The sequence below is a fragment of the Alosa sapidissima genome, chromosome 7 (genome assembly GCF_018492685.1).
Source record: "Alosa sapidissima isolate fAloSap1 chromosome 7, fAloSap1.pri, whole genome shotgun sequence".
Lineage (NCBI taxonomy): Eukaryota > Metazoa > Chordata > Actinopteri > Clupeiformes > Clupeidae > Alosa > Alosa sapidissima.
The window spans coordinates 16,120,561-16,143,206 of NC_055963.1; the positions used below are offsets into that span (position 1 = coordinate 16,120,561).

The 22,646-nt window shown below is 43.8% G+C and overlaps 2 protein-coding genes across 4 annotated transcripts in view; both read right to left on the reverse strand.

The window, feature by feature from the left end:
- The window catches only part of sema3h (sema domain, immunoglobulin domain (Ig), short basic domain, secreted, (semaphorin) 3H), a 36,371-nt gene extending 25,519 nt beyond the window's left edge, over window positions 1–10,852 (reverse strand). For all 3 annotated transcript variants that reach the window (XR_006032928.1, XM_042098578.1, XM_042098577.1), the window contains exon 1: window positions 10,060–10,852. Coding sequence is in view for 2 of the 3 variants with exons in the window: in XM_042098578.1 (XP_041954512.1) it covers window positions 10,060–10,168 (109 nt within the window). In the remaining variant the exon portion in view is untranslated. The remainder of the gene's footprint in view (window positions 1–10,059) is intronic.
- A 6,738-nt stretch (window positions 10,853–17,590) lies between these two features.
- LOC121713628 (rho-related GTP-binding protein RhoA-B-like) lies at window positions 17,591–22,080 on the reverse strand. The gene is made up of 5 exons (XM_042098341.1): window positions 21,924–22,080; window positions 20,443–20,600; window positions 19,423–19,543; window positions 18,918–19,048; window positions 17,591–18,497 (listed from the first exon to the last, which is right to left on the reverse strand). Exons 2-5 carry the CDS (start codon window positions 20,596–20,598, stop codon window positions 18,324–18,326), a joined length of 582 nt encoding a protein of 193 aa, XP_041954275.1. The 5' UTR covers window positions 20,599–20,600; window positions 21,924–22,080; the 3' UTR covers window positions 17,591–18,323.
- Between the last annotated feature and the right edge of the window lie 566 nt (window positions 22,081–22,646).

Here is a 22,646-nt window from a genome sequence, read left to right on the forward strand (position 1 = left end):
GAAAGAGAGATAGATAGATAGAGAAAAATGAAACAGAAAGATAGAGAGATGCAGAGGCAAGAGAGCGAGCGAGCATGAGAAAGACAGATTGGAGGGATGAGGGGTGTGGGAAAATTGAGCTTATTTAAAAAGGAGGAAGCCATAGCGAAGTTGTTCAACTCAAAAGCAGACATTTGGACTGGAGACATAATTGAATCAATTCAAACGAATTAGTCCATCATTACCACTAACAAAAATACACACTTGCAAAACATTTCTAAGACTTCCAGTCCATCACTCTGACCATCATCTGGGTGCACTGTCCCCCCTTACAACACAACACAGCATGGAGTGACCACAGATGCGGCTCCCAATACCACCACAGAAATGACTAGGAATACTGTATGCCTAGAGGAGAATGGACTGTGTATTACTGCGGAATGTACTGTAGACTGGCTGACCCCTGAGGTGGTTTGGACAGAGAGAGAGAGAGAGAGAGAGAGAGAGAGAGAGAGAGAGAGAGAGAGAGAGAGAAAGAGAGAGAGAATAATGCGGTGTGTGATGTCCACACACACACGCAACCGATAGGAGGGCTAAGGCACCTCCAGATGACCCAGAAACCATATCAAAACTACATACACACACACACACGCACGCACACACACACACACACACACACAAATATTTCACATTCACTCACACACGAGACACGATAACACACACACACTGACATTCACACTAATATATCAACATGCACATCCACATCCATATGAAAACACACACATTCAAAACACACACACAAAAAGCATACCGCAATATCCCACAATAACACCACAGTAATGCACACATTGATATTGATATTCACACTAATATACTGACACACACACATACACACACAATATACACCCCCACCCCCCCAACAAAAACTCACACCACACGCAGACACACACACACACACACAGTCTGTTGCTTTGGCACCCTGTGGGTTTGCGTCAGCCTGAGTGTGAGATGAATGCCTCTTATTCAGATCAACAAAAAACACATTCTTGCCACTTAGCCCGCTACACAAACACACACTCTCATGTCTACACACAGACACACACACACACACACACACACACACACACACACACACACACACACACACACTTTCATGTGTTCACACACTCAAACACATACACAGACACACACACTCATGTGTACACACACCGAGTCCTTCCTCTGCGTGCGCCATATAAAACACACATGATTCTCAGGTCCACACAGTGGTGGAGGGGTGTGCTGATTTAGCAACACAAGCCTTCCTCATGTACACACGCAAATACATTTTTGTCCATCATCACTGAAACCACGCTGTAGATATATAAACATGTGCTCACTCACTCACTCACACACTTACACACAAACACACACTCAGTCACACATTTTTACATCTGTGCAGACACACACACCACCACACACACTTGCATGCACATGCATACACTCACTATCCAACATGCATACTTGCTGTATATTCATACACCATCATACAGAGATACTCACTCACACACACACACACACACACACACACATTCCTGCCACTATCCTGACTCACTCCTGGCACACCAGCTGCACCCACCCAGCCTTTCCTGTGGGGCTGTTTCCTTGACAACTGTGACCGTGTCAACCCTGTGGTGGGTTGGGCCATGGTGGCGGGGGGGTTCGGGAGGTACATGAGAGGACATTTGGACCGGGGAGGCCGGTGGTGGGGTGGGGCGTTGGGGTTGGGGTTGGGGTACAGCCCTCAGGGGATTAGAAATGGTATTTCACCTGTCCGTCCCTGCGGGCCCCATCTCCACGGCGACGGAGAAGAATACTGGCTGTCAGAAGGAGTTTGTGATAAAGGAAGTTATGGCAGGGGGTCAGTGTGGGGGGTCAGAGCAGAGAATGGGCTACTGAATGGGCCTATCAAGGACAGCACTGAGAGACAGAGGAGGAGAGAGGAGAAAGAGAGAGAGATACAGAGAGAGATAGAGAGAGGGAGAGGGAAGAAGAGAATAGCAGTGCTGCCTTCACAGCACTCCGTGAATCACAGAGTAGGCAGACAGAGCAGTGCTTGTCTCATCGCAGAAACCAAACCAGTCATCATCCCAACTAATTCATTCCACGCTTATTTCTAAAAGTGGATGGATTTAGCTCTCTCTGTCTGTGTTTGTGTGTGTGTGTCTCTCTCTCTCTGTCAAGCACACACACACACACACACACATACTGTACTCACACTCACACACAGTGAATTTGTCACAAAAGAACACATACTGAGTGAACCTGGATGTATTCTTTAGTGTCTGTCATAAATCTCTCTCTCTCCATCCTCTCTCTCCTCTCTCTCTCCCCTCTGTCTCTCTCTCTGTGAATATTCAAACATATGCATTCATGTGTGTGTGTGTGTGTCTGTGTGAGTGTGTGTCTGTGTGTGTGTGGGGGGGGTATTACCATGCGTGTGTGTGTAACAGTGTGTGGGTATCCGTGTGTGTGTGCGTGTGTGTGTGTTATTAACTGTGAGCTGTTGAGCTCAGATGGTTGGGGACAATGGGGAACAATGAGGGGTTGAGTGGTCCTCAGACAAACACAGTAAGGCTGGGTGGTCTAAATCACCTTGACCTTTGACCTTCAGAGAATTGACAATTGACCCTGTGGCCTTACATCTAAAGGAAGAATGCAGGATGCAAGCGCACTACCACTACCTCACTATTCAGCTGACTCACTCCAAGCAACTGGCATGTGGAGTATTTTAGGGTGAGTCGCTCAGGCTCAGACTCACACACACACACACACACACATACAAACTCACAGTTATGCCAGCCCTATAGGGTTGGTCTTGGCAAACTAACATTGGCTTGGTGGTATTGGATATTTTTAAACACTGGCATGCAAAGACACACACACACACACACACACACACACACACACACACTGACAAACACAAACATGGACACCACAACACACACGAACATTAGATTACCTCAGTCATGGGAGCCACTGATGTGGGAATATGTGATTAGAGCAAATGTGTGGCGTGTGATACAGCTAAGAACATTCCTGTATCAGGAGACACACACACACACACATATGCCCACACATACAACATATGCGCGTACATACACAAACACACCCACACACCCACACACACACACACACACGCACACACACACATACAGACATAGTATATGTGGGGCTTTTATGCCTTTCAGGACAGTGGAGAGAGTGACAGGAAGTGACCCAGGTCAGACCCAAACCCGGGTCCCTGTGGTACGTAGACCCAATTATGGCACAGGAGCCGCAACCAGCTATGCCACTATTTAATCAAAATGGCACATTTAATCAAAATGGCTTCCAGTACAGATATTCATTAGTATGTTTGCTGTAATAAAACTACCGGAGACCTGCAGATAAAATGAGCTTTGTTTATTTCCTCCTTCAGTGAATCATAGCTGATTACATTACAGCAATGGCCATTTAAGGTGATACAGCTATCTGTATTTATAAGTAAAGCATTTATGAGTAAACAACTAGGAAGGAGAAGATATACACACACACACACACACACACACACACACACACACACACACACAGACACTATGCACAAAATTATGCTAAAGGACACATGTAGGGCTCTATCTTGCGTCCCAGCGCAAGAAACATTCAAAGCCTTGATAATATTTGTCCATTTCCCGGTTTTGTTCGTGCATTGGTGGCCTAAAAATTTAGTAGCCTATATAGTACAACATCTACATGCAATATCTTTACTACAACAATGCCTAATTATGACCTATTAATTTGGACAACTTTATACAGCCCTATAAAGGCTAAAGTTACCTTTAGTTTTGTTCCAATTTACCGTTGTGTATGGCTTTAAACATCGGTGCGCTTTAACATCAGCCTAAGCATTATTCCAGCTGCGCTAAGGTTTTAAGCCATAATTTTGCCTACCTTGTTGTAGCCCATCTGAAATAACTCTAAGCTTTGTTATGTTCCCTTCATCCTTTCGTTATTTTCAAAAAACGTTTTATATCCATTATGGCCTTGAAGTCTTGAGTTAGTGAATTAGCTTAACCCATTAATTGCATGACAGTAGGCTATTTACAATATTTTCTGTTAAGTAGAGTTTGTAAACACGTTATCATCAACTTAATGCACGCACAACATTTGTTTAAGCAGGAGAGAGAATAACAATGAATGGATGCAGCAATTACAGAAATTGTAGCCATACTTGCTGCTTTCTTGTACTATCTATGGTTGCTGGTTAACAGCACATAAAAGCAGATTTAAGATGTGAAAAAATAGGCATAAATCTAGCATACACATTTTCACGAATCACGGATGTGTTGATGACATAAATTAGAAAATATTAGAGGACTTAAGGAGACGTGATGTTGAATTGCATGCCGATGCCATTTAACCCAAATGCCCCAGAGGCAGCACGGGAGAGTAGCCTATGTTAGATTACATTGTACATTGCAAAAATATCACCAGGCATTCATAACCTCGTGATTCAGTGAGAGTGATCCCAAAACATCGGAAAGAATGTCTTTATGACAATTCTGCATTACATTTTGTCAACAGGAAAAATCAATAGCTGACAGTTCCTAACTGAACAATGAGTATAGCGCTGTGAACGCTCCTGGCTGCACCTGGCAAATACGCCACCATAATAGCAATCAGCTATGGAACAAGCGTGCCTGTTGTTAAAGGAAATGTGAGATGACGCTCTGATTGGTTTATTGCACGTTACGCCCAAACCACACCCATGATTAATGTAGCTACTTCAGACCACCCCATTTTAGTTTTGCACCGGGCGCAACAGTCAATTATCCCGCCGGTAAAATAGCATCAGCGCCCAAGATCCGCCCACAAAGTCACTTGCGTTTTGCGCAAAGACACTTCCGTTTTAGACCATTAAAATAGAGCCCGTAGAATCACTCCTGAACTATTTTTAGTTAGTTTATTGTTTATCATTAATCTCTGCAATTAACATAAACTATTGGGAAGAGAGCATGGCCACAAATAAGATTTGTTGGTATATTGAAATATCCTTCAGCCTGTTTCTGTGAGTCTAGTCTGTGTGTCTAGTCTCTCTCTCTCTGTGTGTGTGTGTGTGTGTGTGTGTGTGTGTGTGTGTGTTTGTATTAATACACATGTGTCCATGTGTGTGTGTCCAGACATGTCTGCAAGTTTCCTCTCAATGGGAAGCTCTGTCTGGTGCACTATTCCCAAGGGGAAGACTTTGCTCAGCGCACCAGAAGGGGACGGTGAAAAGCAGGACACACTTCCTGTGGAAATGGGGTTATCACTTCCCCAATTACAACTCAATTAGAGTGGCCTGAGAAACATGTCCTTACAACTACGCATACAGGAACCAGCCCATGACCCACTACATACACTGGACAAATATATACTCTCTCACACACACACACACACACACACACACACACACACACACACACACACAACACACACACACACACGCAGACACACACTAAACACATGCATAGTTACACATACAGAGTTACAGACACACACACACACACACACACCATACACACATACACGCACACACACACACACACACACACACACACACAGACACACACACACACACACACACACACACACACACACTCACAGGCTAATCACCACCATGTTAACACAAACATCGTCACCTTGCAAACACATACACAGGAAACTAATGAATTGGCCAGTATCCACACAGACACACACATTTAGATCTAAAATAAACAGAAGGCAAACACACACTGGCAGCGTTCGCAGCAGCTCTGGAGTCTGTCAGCACTCTGTCACACACACGCAAGCACCTTGACCTCTGACACTACATCAGTCAGGTTATGTATCATAATCAGAACTAGCTAAACACACACTTTCTCTATCCTGTTTGTGCGCTTTCTTACACACACACACACACACACACACACACACACACACACACACACACACACACACACACACACACACACACACAGAATAAATACGCACAAATACACTCAATCACTCCCTCTTTTTCACACAGTTTATCTCATTCAAACACATACAATATATTATATACTATATATATATATATATATATATATCATCATGTACAAATGTTTTCCCTCTTTTTGTTGCTTTTGCTCTCATACATCTTTATTACATTCAGTTTCTTTCCTTCTCTTGAGGATAAGCATGTGCACCCACACACACACATACACACAAACAAGCACGCACACACACACACATACACACACAATCCATCAATCAAGCGAAGCCAACTCTACAGTGAGCACATTTCTTTGTCCAGGTACAGTCTCCACCATGGCAACAGTCCTGGAGCCCAGGCATTCCTCCCTGGGCTGGTGCGGTGCCAACCTGTGGACGCCGCCCTGGCCCGCAGCTCCGGTTCGTCTGTAGGCTGGCACGGCACTAGCTCGGCACCTGGACTATGCCCACCTGCTGGTGCCAGAGGCGTCTGTAGGCTGGCACCCCAACTATGCCCACCTGCTGGTCCCAGGTGAGGACTTGCTCCATCACTCCTCCGACTGACCTACATCCCAGCAGCGCCCCCGCTGTGCTGAGGCCCTCAGAGGACTAGCGGAGCCCCCGCATGCACACACACACACACACACACACACAATCACACTCATACTCTCACACTTACATATACACACACACACATAGTCTCACATACACACACACACACTCACACACTCATACTCACACACTCACACACATGCGCAGACACTTTCTATCTCTCTCTCTCTCTCTATCTCTGTCTGTCTGTCTGTCTGTCTGTCTCTCTCTCTCTCTCTCTCACACACACACACACACACACACACGCACACACTAACACTCACACCAGCTTTGGTTCTGACCCGACCGCTTCAACTATAAATCTACTGTGTCATTGACTCTGGGTCAACACAACAGGGGTGCAGCCAGTCATCCATCTCCACGCCTTTTACTGTGTATAGATAGACACACACACACACACACACACACACACACACACACACACACACACACACATACACACACACTCTCAAACACACACAGAGGAGAGAAGATAAAGAGAAGAACTTTATAAATAAATGAGTGTTTGGGTGTGCGGATTCACTCACATGCACACACACATTAGAAATGTTTAGTGAGTCAGTGATCCCTAGTGCTTATGTTGTGTGTAAATGAAGGAGTAAGTGTGTGAAGTGTGTGTGTGGGACGGGGTGTGTGGGATGGGGTGGGGGTGGGGGGCTTCTCATGCGTACATACATGTGTGTGTGTTGAAGGGGGGCTAGGGGTTGGCTGCGTGTGTGGCACAGCTTAAACCTAAATCTGTCATTTATCATTTAAGAGATCAGACCAGACTGAGAATAAGCAGAATAATGGAGTCATTACTGGGGTCTAAGTTAAGTCCACACACACACACACACACACACACACACACACACACACACACACACACAGCAGGGCTGTAGAGGTCATACAATGGAAACTTAAAATATCAAAAAGCAAAGACTGTGCAAAGTTCCACAGTTCCAATGACACCCCCCCTACACACACACATATACAAAAAAATCTATCTAATCTGTGTATTACACACACACACACACACACACACACACACACACACACACACATACATACACTGAGATACACACAGAGAGAGAGAGAGAGAGAGAGAGAGAGAGAGAGAGAGAGAGAGAGAGAGAGAGAGAGAGAGCGGTGGTTAAAGTGAATAACGGGTCTAATTTAGTAATTAAAAGATTGAGGTCTAAAGTTAGAGAAAATGGCTGGCCTGATGAGGTAATCAAGCAAAAAGGAGCTACAACCAGCACACGCAAACATAAACACAGAGATAGAGAGAGAGAGAGAAAGAAAGAAAGTAAATGATGAAAGATGAAATGAAAAACAACTATATGTAACCACACACAAACATACCAGTACATAGGCTCTATTAACAGGTGCTACAATACATGTAAGATATAGAATATAAGATATATATAAGATATAGGCTACCACAAGATATATATAGATATAAGATATGTATATATAAGATATAGGCTACCACATGCATGCGCACACACTGTGTACAGACCTACAGATGCATAATGATCGGCTACATCAACAAGGCTTTCACTCAATCTCTACTTCACTCACTAACAAACACACAGATACACAAACACGCACGCAGAAGCATGTAAACACTGATGCACTGTTTGGAGGATTGGAGAGAGAGAGAGAGAGACAGAGAGAGAGAGAGAGAGAGAGAGAGAGAGCATAACCCTTTTTTTCTCTTTCATAACAGTTCAAGGCTAACAGTGACGTAGTTGTGGTATAACTCTATATCACTGCTATGATTAAACTGACAGAAATGGGCATTCTATCAGGTTAAATTGAAATGCTCTCTCTCTCTCTCTCTCTCTCACACACACACACACACACACACACACATGCTCACACAAACACACACACAACACACACACACACACACACACACACACACACACACACACACACACACACACACACACACACACACACCACCTCTGTAACCTAGACAGGCCCTTGTGCACTTACACTGATATGAAGCTATATATTTTGACTATTTTGACTGTCTGTGATATTTCAGCACATTATCTTTAAGAGAACACCATGCCATTTTTCATTTTATACACAAATACATAAGACACATCTCAATGAATAGCATACATGCTGTAGTACAATGTCTCCATGAGATGAGAAAAGGATAGAGGCATATAAAGAGAATGCTTGAGAGAGAGAGAGAGAGAGAGAGAGAGTTGCAGAGACAGAGAGAGAGAGGACAGTTTGAAAGCATGAATTGTAGCAAACAGAAACTGATAAAGTTAGCAGGTCAGTTGAACATCGGGTGTAAGAAAATACAGTTTCCCTGAATTATTCACCCCATCATGGGGACAAAAAAAGCCTGAAAGGTCAAAAGGTCATAAGGGGAGGACAGGAGAGGACAGGTGAGGAGATGAGAGGAGCGTGATGAGAGGAGAGGAGAGGAGAGGAGAGCAGTGTGATGAGAGGAGAGGAGAGGAGAGACGAGTGTGATGAGAGTAGAGGAGAGGAGAGACGAGTGTGATGAGAGGAGAGGTGAGGAGAGGATAACTCAATATTGCATTGTTCCTTTGGTAATCACATTTATAAGAGACAGAAAAATAAAGAAAAGGAGGGAGAGACAGAGTGTGTGTGTGTGTGTGTGTGTGTGTGGTGTGTGTGTGTGTGTGTGTGTGTGAGTGCAAGAGTGATGGCAGTGCTTAAAAAATGTGTGAAGAGTGACACTGTAATGGTAAATAAATGAGATAACAGATCAAATGACTACCAGGTGAAAAGTGATCTTTTCCCATTGGTCAGTGGCATCATTATGAGGACAGGACAGGGCCCAGGACGGAGAGGCGCCAAGGAGAAGCACGCATGGTGCAACAGAGGACAACCCTCATGTCAATACTGCATTGTTCTTTTAGCAAGCAATCAACATTTTAAGAGAGGGAGAAACAGACACAGGGAGGAATAGCATGTAACAAACAGAGAGATATAGAGAGAGAAAAAAAAGAGAGAGAAAAGAAAGAAAGAAAGAAAGAAAGAAAGAAAGAAAGCAATGGTGAGAGGAGAATGAGTGAGCAAGAGAGAGAGAGAGAGAAAGAGAAAGAGAGAGTTAATCCACTGTTAATTGCATTATATCTTTGGAAGCTGTTAATCGCCACTCATGCCGGGCATATTTGCATGGCAATAAAGTGACAGATCGGAGGGGGGGGGCACAGACAATAGAGGAGGCACAACGTGCTTCAGGGGATAACTATCCAAATCTGACCGCACAAGCCACAGCATACAATGGGCTTTTAACACTGAAGGAATGAAGAGCTGGAACCAAGACTCAAGACCACTGAGTCAACAACACTAACACCTGTTTGCACAAATCCTTCACAGACAATCACTCTAAACCATAAACCTTACACTATACATACACCATATGGTTTCTATAGCATTAGAGCTGGGCAGCATACAGCATAGAAGACGTTTGGCTCTTACCAGCGTGAGTAAACTGGAGCCGAGGCTGCGCTGCTCTCCAGGCATGTGTCGCGCTTGATGTCAGCAGGGCTAGCGTGGTCAGGGCAAGCAGTCGCCACATTGTTGGCATGGAGCTCAGACTCACTCCAAGAGCGACGGATCAAAAAGTGGAACACACACGCACACTCTCACCGAGAGACAAGGAAAGAAGCTCACACACTTCCAAGAGCGTCCTTCTTCAGCCAGCCAAGGATGTCCCCTCCCCAACAAACACACGTGTGCACACACCTGCACACGCTGATCAAGTGAGGAAGGTAAGTGGACACCCAAAACTCAATGTGTGTGTGTGTGTTTGTGTGTGTGTGTGAGCCAGAGAGAGAAAGAGAGTTTACTGTGGTCCCTTCTGGTGACCCAGGGAAATTTAGTCCACTTGCGTTATCCTTTCACTGCGGCAGCTCCAAGTTCTCTTCTACTGACTGACCGACTGACTGAACTCTTCTTCTCATCAGTCTGAATGAGGCTGCAGTGTCTCTCTCTCCTCTTAATGATTCAGCTCCTCACTCCTCTGCTCCCTCCGTGTCTCGCGTACGTCTTGGTTATGTCTTGATTTGTCCTCTGACTTCACGTTTCAGTGCTCCCCTTCTCTTTCTCTCCTCTTATAGTCCCTCTCTGATCCCTCTCTCTCTCTCTTTCAGACAGTCAACTGAGGAGGGAGGCTGAAATCCCAATTCACTGAGCCCGCCCTCTCTCGTACTGTGTGTATGTGTGTGTGTGTGTGTGTGTGTGAGTGAGTGAGTGAGTGAGTGAGGGAGTGTGTGTGTGTTTTAAAGAGGAGAAGACAGCTGCTGTGTGCCTTTCATCTCTTTCCGCATCACTCTCTCCCTCTCTTCTCCCGCCCTCCCTTCTTTTCTCCCTCGTTCTCTCGTTCCCCTGATCTATACCCAAGTCTGTCCTCCTTTCAGTAATTATGCTACGCATAAACCACCTCTCTAACCCAGACAGGCACTCACAGAGAACACTCAGCACTGTGACTTGGATCAGCCCCACACAAACGTCTCTTTCTCTCTGTAAAATTACAAATGAGGTGGCTTCATTAAATTACAAATTGATGTGGAAAGTCCATGTCCAAAAGTCCAAAAAAGAACCACCCTTACAGTTTCTGACAACTGTTTTCCCTCTACTCAATCTCTGTCTCTCTGTGTGTGTGTGTGTGTGTGTGTGTGTGTGTGTGTGCCTGTCTCTTGTTCACTTACTCACTCCTCTCTCTCTCTCTTTCTCTCTCTCTGTCTGTCTGTATGTCTCTCATCCCCAGGGACACAAATTGTCCCTTGCTCACAAATTTGTCTGGAAATCCTGGCTACCACCTCAGGCACCCTATCTCTGCTAGAGTAGGACGATAGATGAAGATAAGATCTCAAATATTAATCATACCCCGAGGAGTTGGAGAGAGAGAAAGAGAGAGAGAAAGAGAGAAAGAGAGAGAGAGAGAGAGGTGATGCATGGTAGCTTGACTTTGCCACATTTCTGAAGCCAGCAGTGAGGAACTGAAGATGTAAACACTCTCCCCTCTAGTGGCCACGATAGAAAATGACAATAGTGTTGCTAGGGCACATTAAAGCATTTTCCACTTTAAGCAGGGGGCGGCTGGTCTCTTAAGTGGGACTTTCCTCTGGTCCAAAAGCATTCTTGAGCTGACACTTAGAGTTGCCCGAGGAGGTGCAGCTACATGTGCTGTGTCTGAGCTGAACCTGAGCTAAGGACATTAGAGAGGTGACATAAGGTTAACCAAAATGGCACAGTGGGAGTCATTCTTTGAAAAGACAGGACATTGGTAATTGGATAGCAAGCGTCACTTAAGAGGAGCTGTTGGAGAGGAAAAGTCCTGAGAATGCGTTGAAGTGATGTCACTGAGAGGCGAATGAGAAACCTCATTTTGTGTCCATTTGGTGTCCATCACAGCAAAGCATCCTTCTCCGTCACCTCAGGAGAGGTCCCGGAAGACCTGGCAGGCTGCATGCACGTGACGCCATGACGATCCCTAGAGGTGAAGGTGGAGGAGGAGGTGGAGACAGACAAGGGTTCACCAGCAGTCCAAGTGGACAGCAGTTTCATGCGTCAGACACACCACACCACCCGAGACCACACCACCCCCAGACCCTGCCATTTACACAGAGTCTGGCCCTCCAAGCACCACCAGTGCAAGCGGCAAATTTATTTCCAGCAGGCAGCTCACCACCACCACCACCACCACCACCCCTCAAACTCTCCAAACAGAAGCTGAAAAACGGCCTCCTCTCTAAATGGCCGGGACTTTCCAGCTCGGACATCCTCCTCCTCCTCCTCCTCCTCCTCTTCCATCTGAGAGGATCTCTATTCGCTTGGCCGCCCTACCACTGCTCGTGGCCACTTGTGCCCGGCTGTGGAAAACCGTGGCCACCCTCCATCACCCTGTCAGGAGAGCAGTCCAGCCTGAAGGAGAGTCTATTCAGCTTGCAGCGCCAGCCGCTGTGGAAGGGCCAGCTCCGCGGCCAAGACTGACTGCCGACGCCACACAGACCCAACACCAGAGTTGGCAGCCGCCTCTCGTGAGTACAGTAAGCGTCTGTCCTTGGGTGGGAAGTTTTCAGACGCGGCGAGAAGATCAAAAGGCCCCACTCCTCAAACTCGATTACAATGCTAAGTGAGTTGGCAAGAGCCTGCAGCAGTCATGATGGAGACATACTGGAGGGCAGAGTTTCCATTCCCAGACTGACCAGCGAGAATAAGCATCTCTACACTTGGCCAGTACTTAAGCGAGAAAAGAATGTTGCCCTCTCTTGTGCCCTCACACGTAAAGACAGCATACAGCATACACACACTTACATACAGCATACACACACTTACATATGGCACCAGTTTCACAAGCTCCCCCTGACACTGAAGCTGAGTGCATCTGTCCTGACTGTGGCCTGCCAGGATCTGATCTGAACCAGCCCAGAATGATTCCTTATCTGGGAAAAATCAGGGACCCATTCAGCTGCTATGGGAGTGATCTTTTTGCAGGTCTGCTCCATTTCCTCCAGCCAAGGAGATGAAGAGTATTGTGATATAAAGGAGCAGCTTGCAGTCTTTATTGACAATATGCAAAACAAAACAAAAAACTCATCTCATACTGTATGAAGATGTTTTATGATGCCATATGATGACAAACTTTACAAATATTTCTGTGCACTCAGGCATGGACTAAATGTAAACAAAGGCATTAGACCAACATGAACAATTAAGATGAGTAAAATGCATAACAATGTGATGGTTTTTATTGTTCTCATTGACTGTATCATTGTTGTCGATTATAAAGTGTCACAGCTACTTTTATGTGGTCGATGTTTGAAGTTGTCTATCAAATACATCTGTGTTCTCACAAAGATTGTGATAGTCAATGTTTGTCTAAGTTGTCTATCAAATACATCTGTGATCTTACAAAGATTGTTATTGACGTCACTCTGCCTATGAAACATGCAGAAAATGTCTTTCTTTCTTTTTTATAGTTTCTGTTGCACACCATAAACTTAAAGTCAAAATGACATGGACAATAATAATAAAAAATAATAATAAACATATTTTTTTGCACATGTACCTTTAGGAGGTCCATATCAGGCAAATATGTCTGTCTTTTCTGAAAGTGTGCTGATTGGCCAAGTTGAAATATGGGCCAGAGATTAAAGCTCATGAGTCTCAAACATTCTTGACTCTCAGATCTATTCTCCAGATAGTCGGCAGATCATATAGACAGTTTGGTCTGAGTATCCAGAGACAGAATCACTTCCTGCATTTAATGAGTGAAAGATGGCCGTAACCTTTCCCGTATTTGGGCTGTCTGCTTTGTTAAATGTGCTTCTCATCAAAACATTGATTGTCACCGCAAGATATTTAGGATATAAAGAAGAGCTTTCTGGTTGATCTGTGGGCTGCCACCTGCAGTATGGCCTACACCATGCCCAAAGATCAGCAATGTGCCTCTCTATCACTTTTCCATAAAAAAAAATATGCAACGCTTTGTCCAATACCTCTATAACGAAGTCTTAATGGATTATTATGTACTGTATTATTATTATTTCTTTTGTTTTATTTAATTATTATGTTTTACTTTTTATTATTTGTTAATTTGTTTGTTGTTTGTCTTGTATGTGTTGGTGTCATGGGTACGCTGGCAACTACGCTGCTCCATCCGGCATCTTTTGTCTTGTGTGTCAGTCTTGTGTGTGGAGCGTTTTGGGTTGCACTCTGTGCATACAAAAATGTGCTATATAAATAAAAGTGGCTTGACTTGACTTGACTAGCCCACAGAATAAGTGTAAAACTACATACGGTTTATTTGCTGAATGAAAGTCTTTGATAGGCTTTTTTAAACACCACAAAATAGTTTCCATGGAGCACTACACTCTCCTCTGCTCTGGTAAGCAGAGACACAGTGATTGTGAACCACAGGGAATTACTAGGCGTAAGCTGCTGTGATGCACCCAATTAAAAGATGTGTGTTCCAGAAGATGGAAGTTATAGCTCAACAAACCTCAAATCTCAGTCCTTCGTTAGACCTATCACCTCGTCTGTGGACTGGGCCAGTTTTTTGTGGCTTGATAGAATACCCTCCTACTCTCACCACCACTATGGCTAGTTTAACCTGTGAACCTAATCCTGCACCCATTCACAACACACCAATCCGTCATGTTACGTCATATAAGTATCTGGGTGTCTTTATTGATTGTTCCCTTACCTGGTACATTCATGTTGAAAGTCGTTGTACTAGGCTCCAACAGAGGATGTAAGCCTACTTCTTAAGAAGGCTTAGACTGTATGGTGTCAACAGCAAACTTCTGTTTTTGTTTTTCAAAATAATTTTAGAGAGTGTGATACGCTATAGTATGCAAACCTGGTATGATAATCTTTTAGTTTAGTTAAAGTTCTAAACTGTATGAAAAATCAGTACTCAGGGAGGCACATAGGGTACAGTAAGAATCTAGATGATCCTACCCACCCACATACTGAATCAGGAAATAGCACTGCATAGACGATTCAGTAGACGATTCAGAATGCCAAACTGCAAATAAAACCTAATTTATCCCAGCTGCAAATAAGATGCTGAACAGTAACAAATTACTGTGTATTATTAGTAGTATTATGCAATTTACTTATCTTAGCCTATAGCCCTGATTGCTGTTGGTTTACACGTTTACCCCCACTGTGTTGTGCACATTCTGCTGAACTGCATCTATGTTTTGTTGTTGTGAATGATGCAGTGAACTTTATCCTTATCTTATCTTAATATACCAATTAGATCGTATAGGGCTGCTTTTATATCACTAGGCTAAACCATTAAGTAGCTACATAAATCACTTCACTCACCCAACTGCCCGTGGTCTGCACTGATGCAGAATTTCTTTGATTAGCCTAATTGCCAAAAGTTGCACTCATTGATAGCCCTATAGGCTCACCTCTAAAGGTCTTAGTTGTAACAGCTGTCAGTGATGCGAAGCTCCGATAGAAAGGCTTTTAACACCCGCAGCTAACTTAATTTTACCACAGGCTGCTGTCAACTCCTCCTCGTGTACGGCCACCAGGTGTCGCTGATGGATTAAAGTACACGCAAGTCTGAAATCGTGGTGTTTTATATTGCATTAGGCTGTCAAGAACATTGACAAGGCCTCCCAGAAATATTTTCCGAGAATTTGTGTTCAACCTGCAACATATTCGACACATAGCACACATACCACAGAACAGAAAACATTTGATGAGGGTTCATTTCCATGGTCAGATTTAATGCCTTTTAATTCACATATATTAAAAAAAGAAATGTTTATGATAGGCCTATTCTCTTGCATCTTGTCTTCTTTACTGATTCCAGCGTCTTTATAGCCACCTAAGTGCGCAGGTTGATGTGGCTACCAGGCAAAGACAACGCAGCACTGGGATAATTAAAGATTTTTTCTCGCCCTCCTTTTTTTACGTTTTTATGTGATGTGCCTTCGTTTTGCAGTGGTTAGATTTAGGGAAACATGCAATGGTTTGTTGATGTCTAGGGGAAAAGTTATCTAACTTGTAAAATGGTGTAGCCTAGAGATAATACCACAATATATATCACAATATCTTATCGAATATATGCGGTTTGAACACATAACATGATTAACTGACGAAGCCTTTAGGAAACACCAGATGTTTTCTTGTCACATTAAAACGATGATGTGCTCGATTGCAATAACTTGTGCAATGCGCTTCCGCGTTGATGTCAACTGCCTACTCAGAGGGTCCACCCACCTTCGCTTGGACTCCCCTCCCCGTTCTCTTTTTCTGACACACGTGGCTCTTTCTTCTTTCTCATTGGGTGTAACGGAAAAAGATGAGCTCATATTGGTTAAAAATAGGTTGACTCGCCACGGCTAAAAATAGGCCCGTATAAAAGCTGGGAGTTTCGCACAAGCGCTCTACACTACCGCCGCTTGAGCGGGAGAAGATTGAAACTCAATGAAAGAGGGCGAGTGAGCGAGAACGAACAGGGCGTCGACGCTTCCCCTCACAAACCCCGCAGCATCGCGCAGAGGACTTGCCCAAGACCGAAAGTATGCAACGCTTTGAGCTTTTCAGGCCAGCCGTATATGGGTGTAACCAGTTGGGGGTGTAGGCTTGGTGACGAGTTCCTTCCTTTTCACACTAAGACCCAGGGCCGAATTGTACCCATAGACAAAAGAAGTATTTATGGCCATTTGAAACTATTATGATCAACATTGTTTCACAATCAAACAATTACATTACATTACATTAAAAAAAAATCTCTCTGGTCTGTTTAGAATGTAAAGTATTTTTAGCATTCGCCTACCTTATTTGTAGTACCTTACATATTTATTGTGACCTATTACATGCCTTTTTTTTCACCCATTCGAACCCATTATATCTCATGTGAATGTCAGCAGCATCATAAGTCTGAATGACAGCTGGAAGTTGGCCTGGTCAAAAGGAGAATGTCCACCATCAGATATTATGTATTCAAATACATCCTGAGGGTCCATGTAAGCCTCACTGTACAGGGAGCATTCTAAAGTGAAGGAATTCATTCAATTCATACAATACATAGTGTACATTTATACTCATTGATTGTTTTCCGGAAGTTTTGTTGTAATGTGTTTCCTGGGACCTTACAACCAGACCTCAATTTCTTCTGTCTAACAGTATATGGTAGGCTATAGTGAGTTACTACACAAATCCACTTTGCTAACAATCCGTAAAAATTAAAAAAAAATTAAAAAGCCGTAAAAGAAGTCTGAACTCCCTTCGGAAAGCTGTAGGCTACAAGGAAAGTGAGGTTATTGGCAAAGGTACCTTCAGGTCAAGAGTAACCACTGAGCTTAAAAGAATGCATCACCTGTGAACCAGTAGATGTGTGACGATCCAGTGTATGTGCTTTTACTGATCTGTGTTCAGAGGGTACCTGGGTAAACCAGTGACCTCACTTAATAGCACAGCCGGCAGGTGTAGTGGTATATTTTAATAATGTTTGGTTTAGCGCACAACACTCATAATGTTCTGTGTAGAAAGTCATTTATTACACAAGAAAACAGTTTACAAATGCAGCTTCCAGTCATGTCAGCAGTCACACGTGAGTATGCGTGCATTTCATATGTACAAACTTGTATACATGCCCCTTTTCGAACACCATTTTCTTGACTCTTTTTCACCAGTTTATTTATTGTCCTCTAAATCTAAAACAAGTCTTCAAAATGATTTGTACATACAACAAACTTAAAAATAAAAATAAAATAATATCAGCCCTGTTGGTTATCAAAGACATACATAAGGACCTGCAGGGCGGAGTACTTGATTGACAGCAGGTAGGCCCGGCCCACTCCTAAGGTCACATAACAGTATTTGGCAAGTGGGCAGGGCAATGGTGTCCCAAAATCAGTTAAAGCGATAAAACTTAAGAACATAAACAAATGTCCTCGTCCGCATGTTGCTTAAATACTGATGAAAGCTCCCATGTCGTCACAAATTAAAAGCACTTTTTTTTTCTTTAATAGGTTCTATGTTCAGGGAGTTTGGCAGCTTTGAGGGAGGTGTGTATGTCTCTCTGTGTGTGTGTGTGTGTGTTTGTATGTATGTGTATGTATGTGTGTGTATGTGTGTGTGTGTGTGGATAGTGAATGGTTGAAAGTGGAGGCACCAAGAATCAGGTGTCCACGCACACAACCAGCCCTCGGCCCCGCCCACTCTCCTTTTTGTCCCCATGTCAGGGGTAGAGTCCAGTAGTCAGTGGCTCAGAGCAGAAGGCATTTGTTGCTCTTCTTGCCCCGGCGTGCTTGTAGTGCCGCCCTGGTGGCCATCTCAAACACCTCCCGCACGCTGTCCTTCGTCTTCGCCGAGCACTCCATGTAACCGAATGCGCTGATTTTATTGGCCATGTCTAATCCCTCCTCTCCCTTGACGGGCTCCTATTGGTGGAAGGGAAAGGGACAGAGTGATGAAGTAATGCCTCCACAACAGCACAGTCAACAATGAGGCCCAACACACACACACGCAAACGCACGCGCGCGCGCGCGTGCGTACACACGTACACACACACACGGATATTCAAGAGGCTAGATACCAGGGGGCGGAGGGGTATAAACATGGTTTAGTGACTACCCCAGATAAGTTCACAAGTAACAAACAGAAGTAATAAACCTTCTAAAAGAGACCTTCGGTGTTGTTTTGCTTGGAGAATAAAGCTGTCGGACCTTCTATTAGGAGGTTTACCACTTGAGTTTAATCACCATTTTGACGTGTGTGTGAAGGTGTGTACCTGTTTCATTTTGACGTGTGTGTGAAGGTGTGTACCTGTTTCATTTTGACGTGTGTGTGAAGGTGTGTACCTGTTTCATTTTGGCAAGCTCTCGACGTGTGTGGTCATCGTTACGGAGATCTTTCTTGTTGCCAACAAGGATGATGGGAACGTTGGGGCAAAAATGTTTCACCTCGGGCGTCCACTTTTCCGGAATGTTCTCTGTGAAGGCCAAGAGTACAATAGTGGTCATCTTTAGAGCTGTGTATTTCTTGTGTTACTGTTCCAGACTACAGGGTTTACTGTGGTGTTTCTGTTTACAGTGAACATGGTAGGTCAAATGTAACGCACATGTAAGATTACGAGTTTCTAGCTACTGACAGATACATTAGGCAGAGGAAAGTACACATTCTATGCAAAAAAAACATAGAACAAATAATAACCATGTAGCAATGCACTGCTAGAAGTTGAAAGTGAGGAGATGTAGGGGGGAATAAATGAATAGTGTGAGAGAGGGGAGTATTCAGTACACACATGAATAAGAGAACAAGAGAAAAAGAGCTTTAGGGTCTGCTTGTGTGTGTGTGTGTTCTCACCCAAACTGTCTGGGCTGTCTATGGAAAAGCACATGAGGATGACGTCAGTGTCAGGATAGGACAGGGGGCGGAGCCTATCGTAGTCTTCCTGTCCAGCTGTGTCCCACAAAGCCAGTTCCACCTTAAAGAAACATGTGCACAAACACACACACAAAGTTCAGTTTCTGACATGAGCTGACAAAAAATATCTTCCTCAACAGGTCCATTTTTCTGTCTTCAGGTCAGTGTGTCGTCAACATCAACACTATCCTGCACTGAACAGCTGGTAGTCACTAGCTCTGTGCTCACCACTCACTTTCACTGCCCAGAGCCTCCTGGAGGAGTCAGGGGTCATAGCCTGCTTATCTGTCCAGCAGAAGGGGTTCAGAGGGCAAACTGCCCGAAAATGGACTCCAACCAACTCGGTGTTCAAAGCCAAAACAGTCAGTCCTGACTACTCCATAAAGCCGCTTTTGGGTTTCTTTTTTTCTAGCGTGCTATTCAGGACACTCGCTCACGTGAATCCCCGACGATGAAGAGCCAGCAGAGGCTCAGAGGTCCTGCTGAAATGGGAACACGGAGCTAAATGAGGAGTCTGAATTAGGGCGAAAGTGTAAAAGGCGAGACTTAATTTAACTAAGTAGAGAGACATGAGGGTACTCAAGGCCATCTCACTAGTTTAAAGATGGTTGGCTTATTTTATTTTATTTTTTTGTGTGTAAATTTTAAATTAGGAGGCCAAGATAGGCAAGGCTCTTTTCTATATTTGTCCTTGTGTTCTCCTTTAGTTTTTATTAAAGCGTTTCAATATGTTTCAAATCAGTTCAGTCACTGAGACTCTTGGTGGTGTGGGCAACATCAGAAACCATAGCTATGCCTAGAGCATTGATGAACCATTATCCACACAACTAAATTGGAGTTATAGAGCACAACAAACACTAACTTCACCTGCTTATCAACATTATGCTGCTACCAAGAGCAAATAAACATGCAAACCCATGCTTCAACACCTTCTTAGGTGTTTGGGTGAGGGGTCCTTACCTGTTTGCTATCCACTTCAATGTCAGCTACATAATTCTCAAAGACTGTAGGGACGTAGACCTCTGGGAACTGGTCTTTACTGAACACGATCAGTAGACAGGTCTTTCCACAGGCTCCATCTCCAACAATCACCAGCTTCTTACGGATTGCTGCCATGCCTGTATGAAGAGACCACTTGTTAATCGGATACACAGGACACAGACAGGTCATCACATGAAATAAACCATGTAGATGTGTATTAATGTGCTTATAGATTGATGTGTAAGTTGAGACAGATAGTAATATAGAAAATGTATTTGAGGTCTCCTATCCTTCATCATATCATATCGAAAGCCTCTGGAAAGCAACCATAAAACAAATGCTATTGAGGGGATACCCATCTAAAATCTAGCCCGTACCACATATACCAAGGCAGAGATGTTGTGGTGTATCATCATCGCAGCTTATCCTCCCAAATAAGATGGCGTCATTGCAGCAACAGATGTCTTGTACACGGTGAGGGTTCAAGCTTCTCTAGCTATTAAGCCTAACGTCAATTACAGTCAATACCTCAGTTAACCGAGTGAAGAGGGGAAATACTAGTAGGATGCTCACTGCGCATCACCACTTTCGAGTTCATCCCTTAAATGATTACTGATTCAATCTTTGGAACAACTATCAGTGCACGTTTACGTCGAAGACGCCACGCTGAGCATCTCCACCGACTGATTTCTACCTCAACATCTGCATTGAACTTTAGTCATGCAACAAAAACCCTCACATCAATCAATCATAACTGCTTCATACAATTTCTGTTTCATGCATTCTCCAATAATACTGTTTGAACACTGCTTAATGCTAGCTTCCTATTAAGACAGGACAGATAGTTCGTGTTGGCGAGCTTGGTCATATCCTGCCTAAAGCATGAAATGTTGTTCACACTGAATCGGTTACATCCAGAAACAATTGCTTTGCTGTCTAACGTTAACTAAGTTACATTGGTGAATCTGTCATCTCTACTCTCTCTCCCCCGCTGATTTAATGTTTACCATCTTAATAGCTTTTTAACTTCATACAAGTAAACTCGTTGTGCAACGTTGGCTTTTCAACTTATGGTCGGAGACATAAGGTAAAAGTTGACAGCACTACTCCTTTTGTCTCAGTAGCCTATGATACATAAAACTGTCACATAGCTGCTTAGGATAAAGAAATGTGAAACTCTAGGGTTAAACTGACAAGTAAGCTTCCAGTCTCCCAATCAATATGTCCAAGAGATCGCAATGAATTGTTTTTTAACGCCTTGTTGGTAGACGAAGTGCGGAAGCTGATATCGATGGGAGACTCGCTGGAGGAAAGTAGCTATGCTAGCTTGCTAGGTGTAGAGCTGAAAATGCGAATAACTTTTGTATTGGACAATTCAGTTACTTGCCCCCACAGTTCTAAGTACTTTACTCACATTTTCTTTAGCTGAAATTATATTTCACCAGTCATTAGAGTCCTACCTGCAATTTAGGTGGCTGGCAAATGTTTTCCAGTAGTCGTTCAACGCCGACTCCCGTCTCCTCCTAAATCCGATACAATGAATTGCCGAGGGCGCGCAAGGGGCAGGCGCAGTGAGACGGCAGGGGGGGGGAAGGGATGGCAGGGACGATTTCAGCCACGCCTGTGCGGGCACGTTATGAAGAGCTTCAAAGCGATAAATAGCAGTATTATGTGAGTTCGTGGGTTAATTCACAAAACACGTTCATGAACGAAAAACTCATTCAATGTAGTTTGATAAGCCATGATCTGGCATTTAGCCAACATAAAATAATTAATTTTAATATGAGTAACAAAGGTGAAAGTGTGTGTGGATTCAAGCATCGGGAAATTACCACTGTTATCACTAGCCCTCCATACAGCTTCGTACAGTAAAGCTTCAAGTAGAGATGGATAAGAAGCATTTATGTATACATGGTTCCATCAAGAACTAGGCCATTCATTAGATATTGAACGGCCACCTATCGACCTAAAAACTTAATCTACTCCCGAGAACATATTTCATTTGTGACAATTTTCAGGCAATGCTTATATTTCACCAGGTGGAAAATGACCGTATACAAATTTAAGAAGTTATTACATCAATAAGCCATGTTATTTTGAAATGACTAAATTAAAACCGGCTCTGTACTAAATAGCTCAATCGTGCCACCTAGCGGTAGATTAAGATATGACATAAATATAGC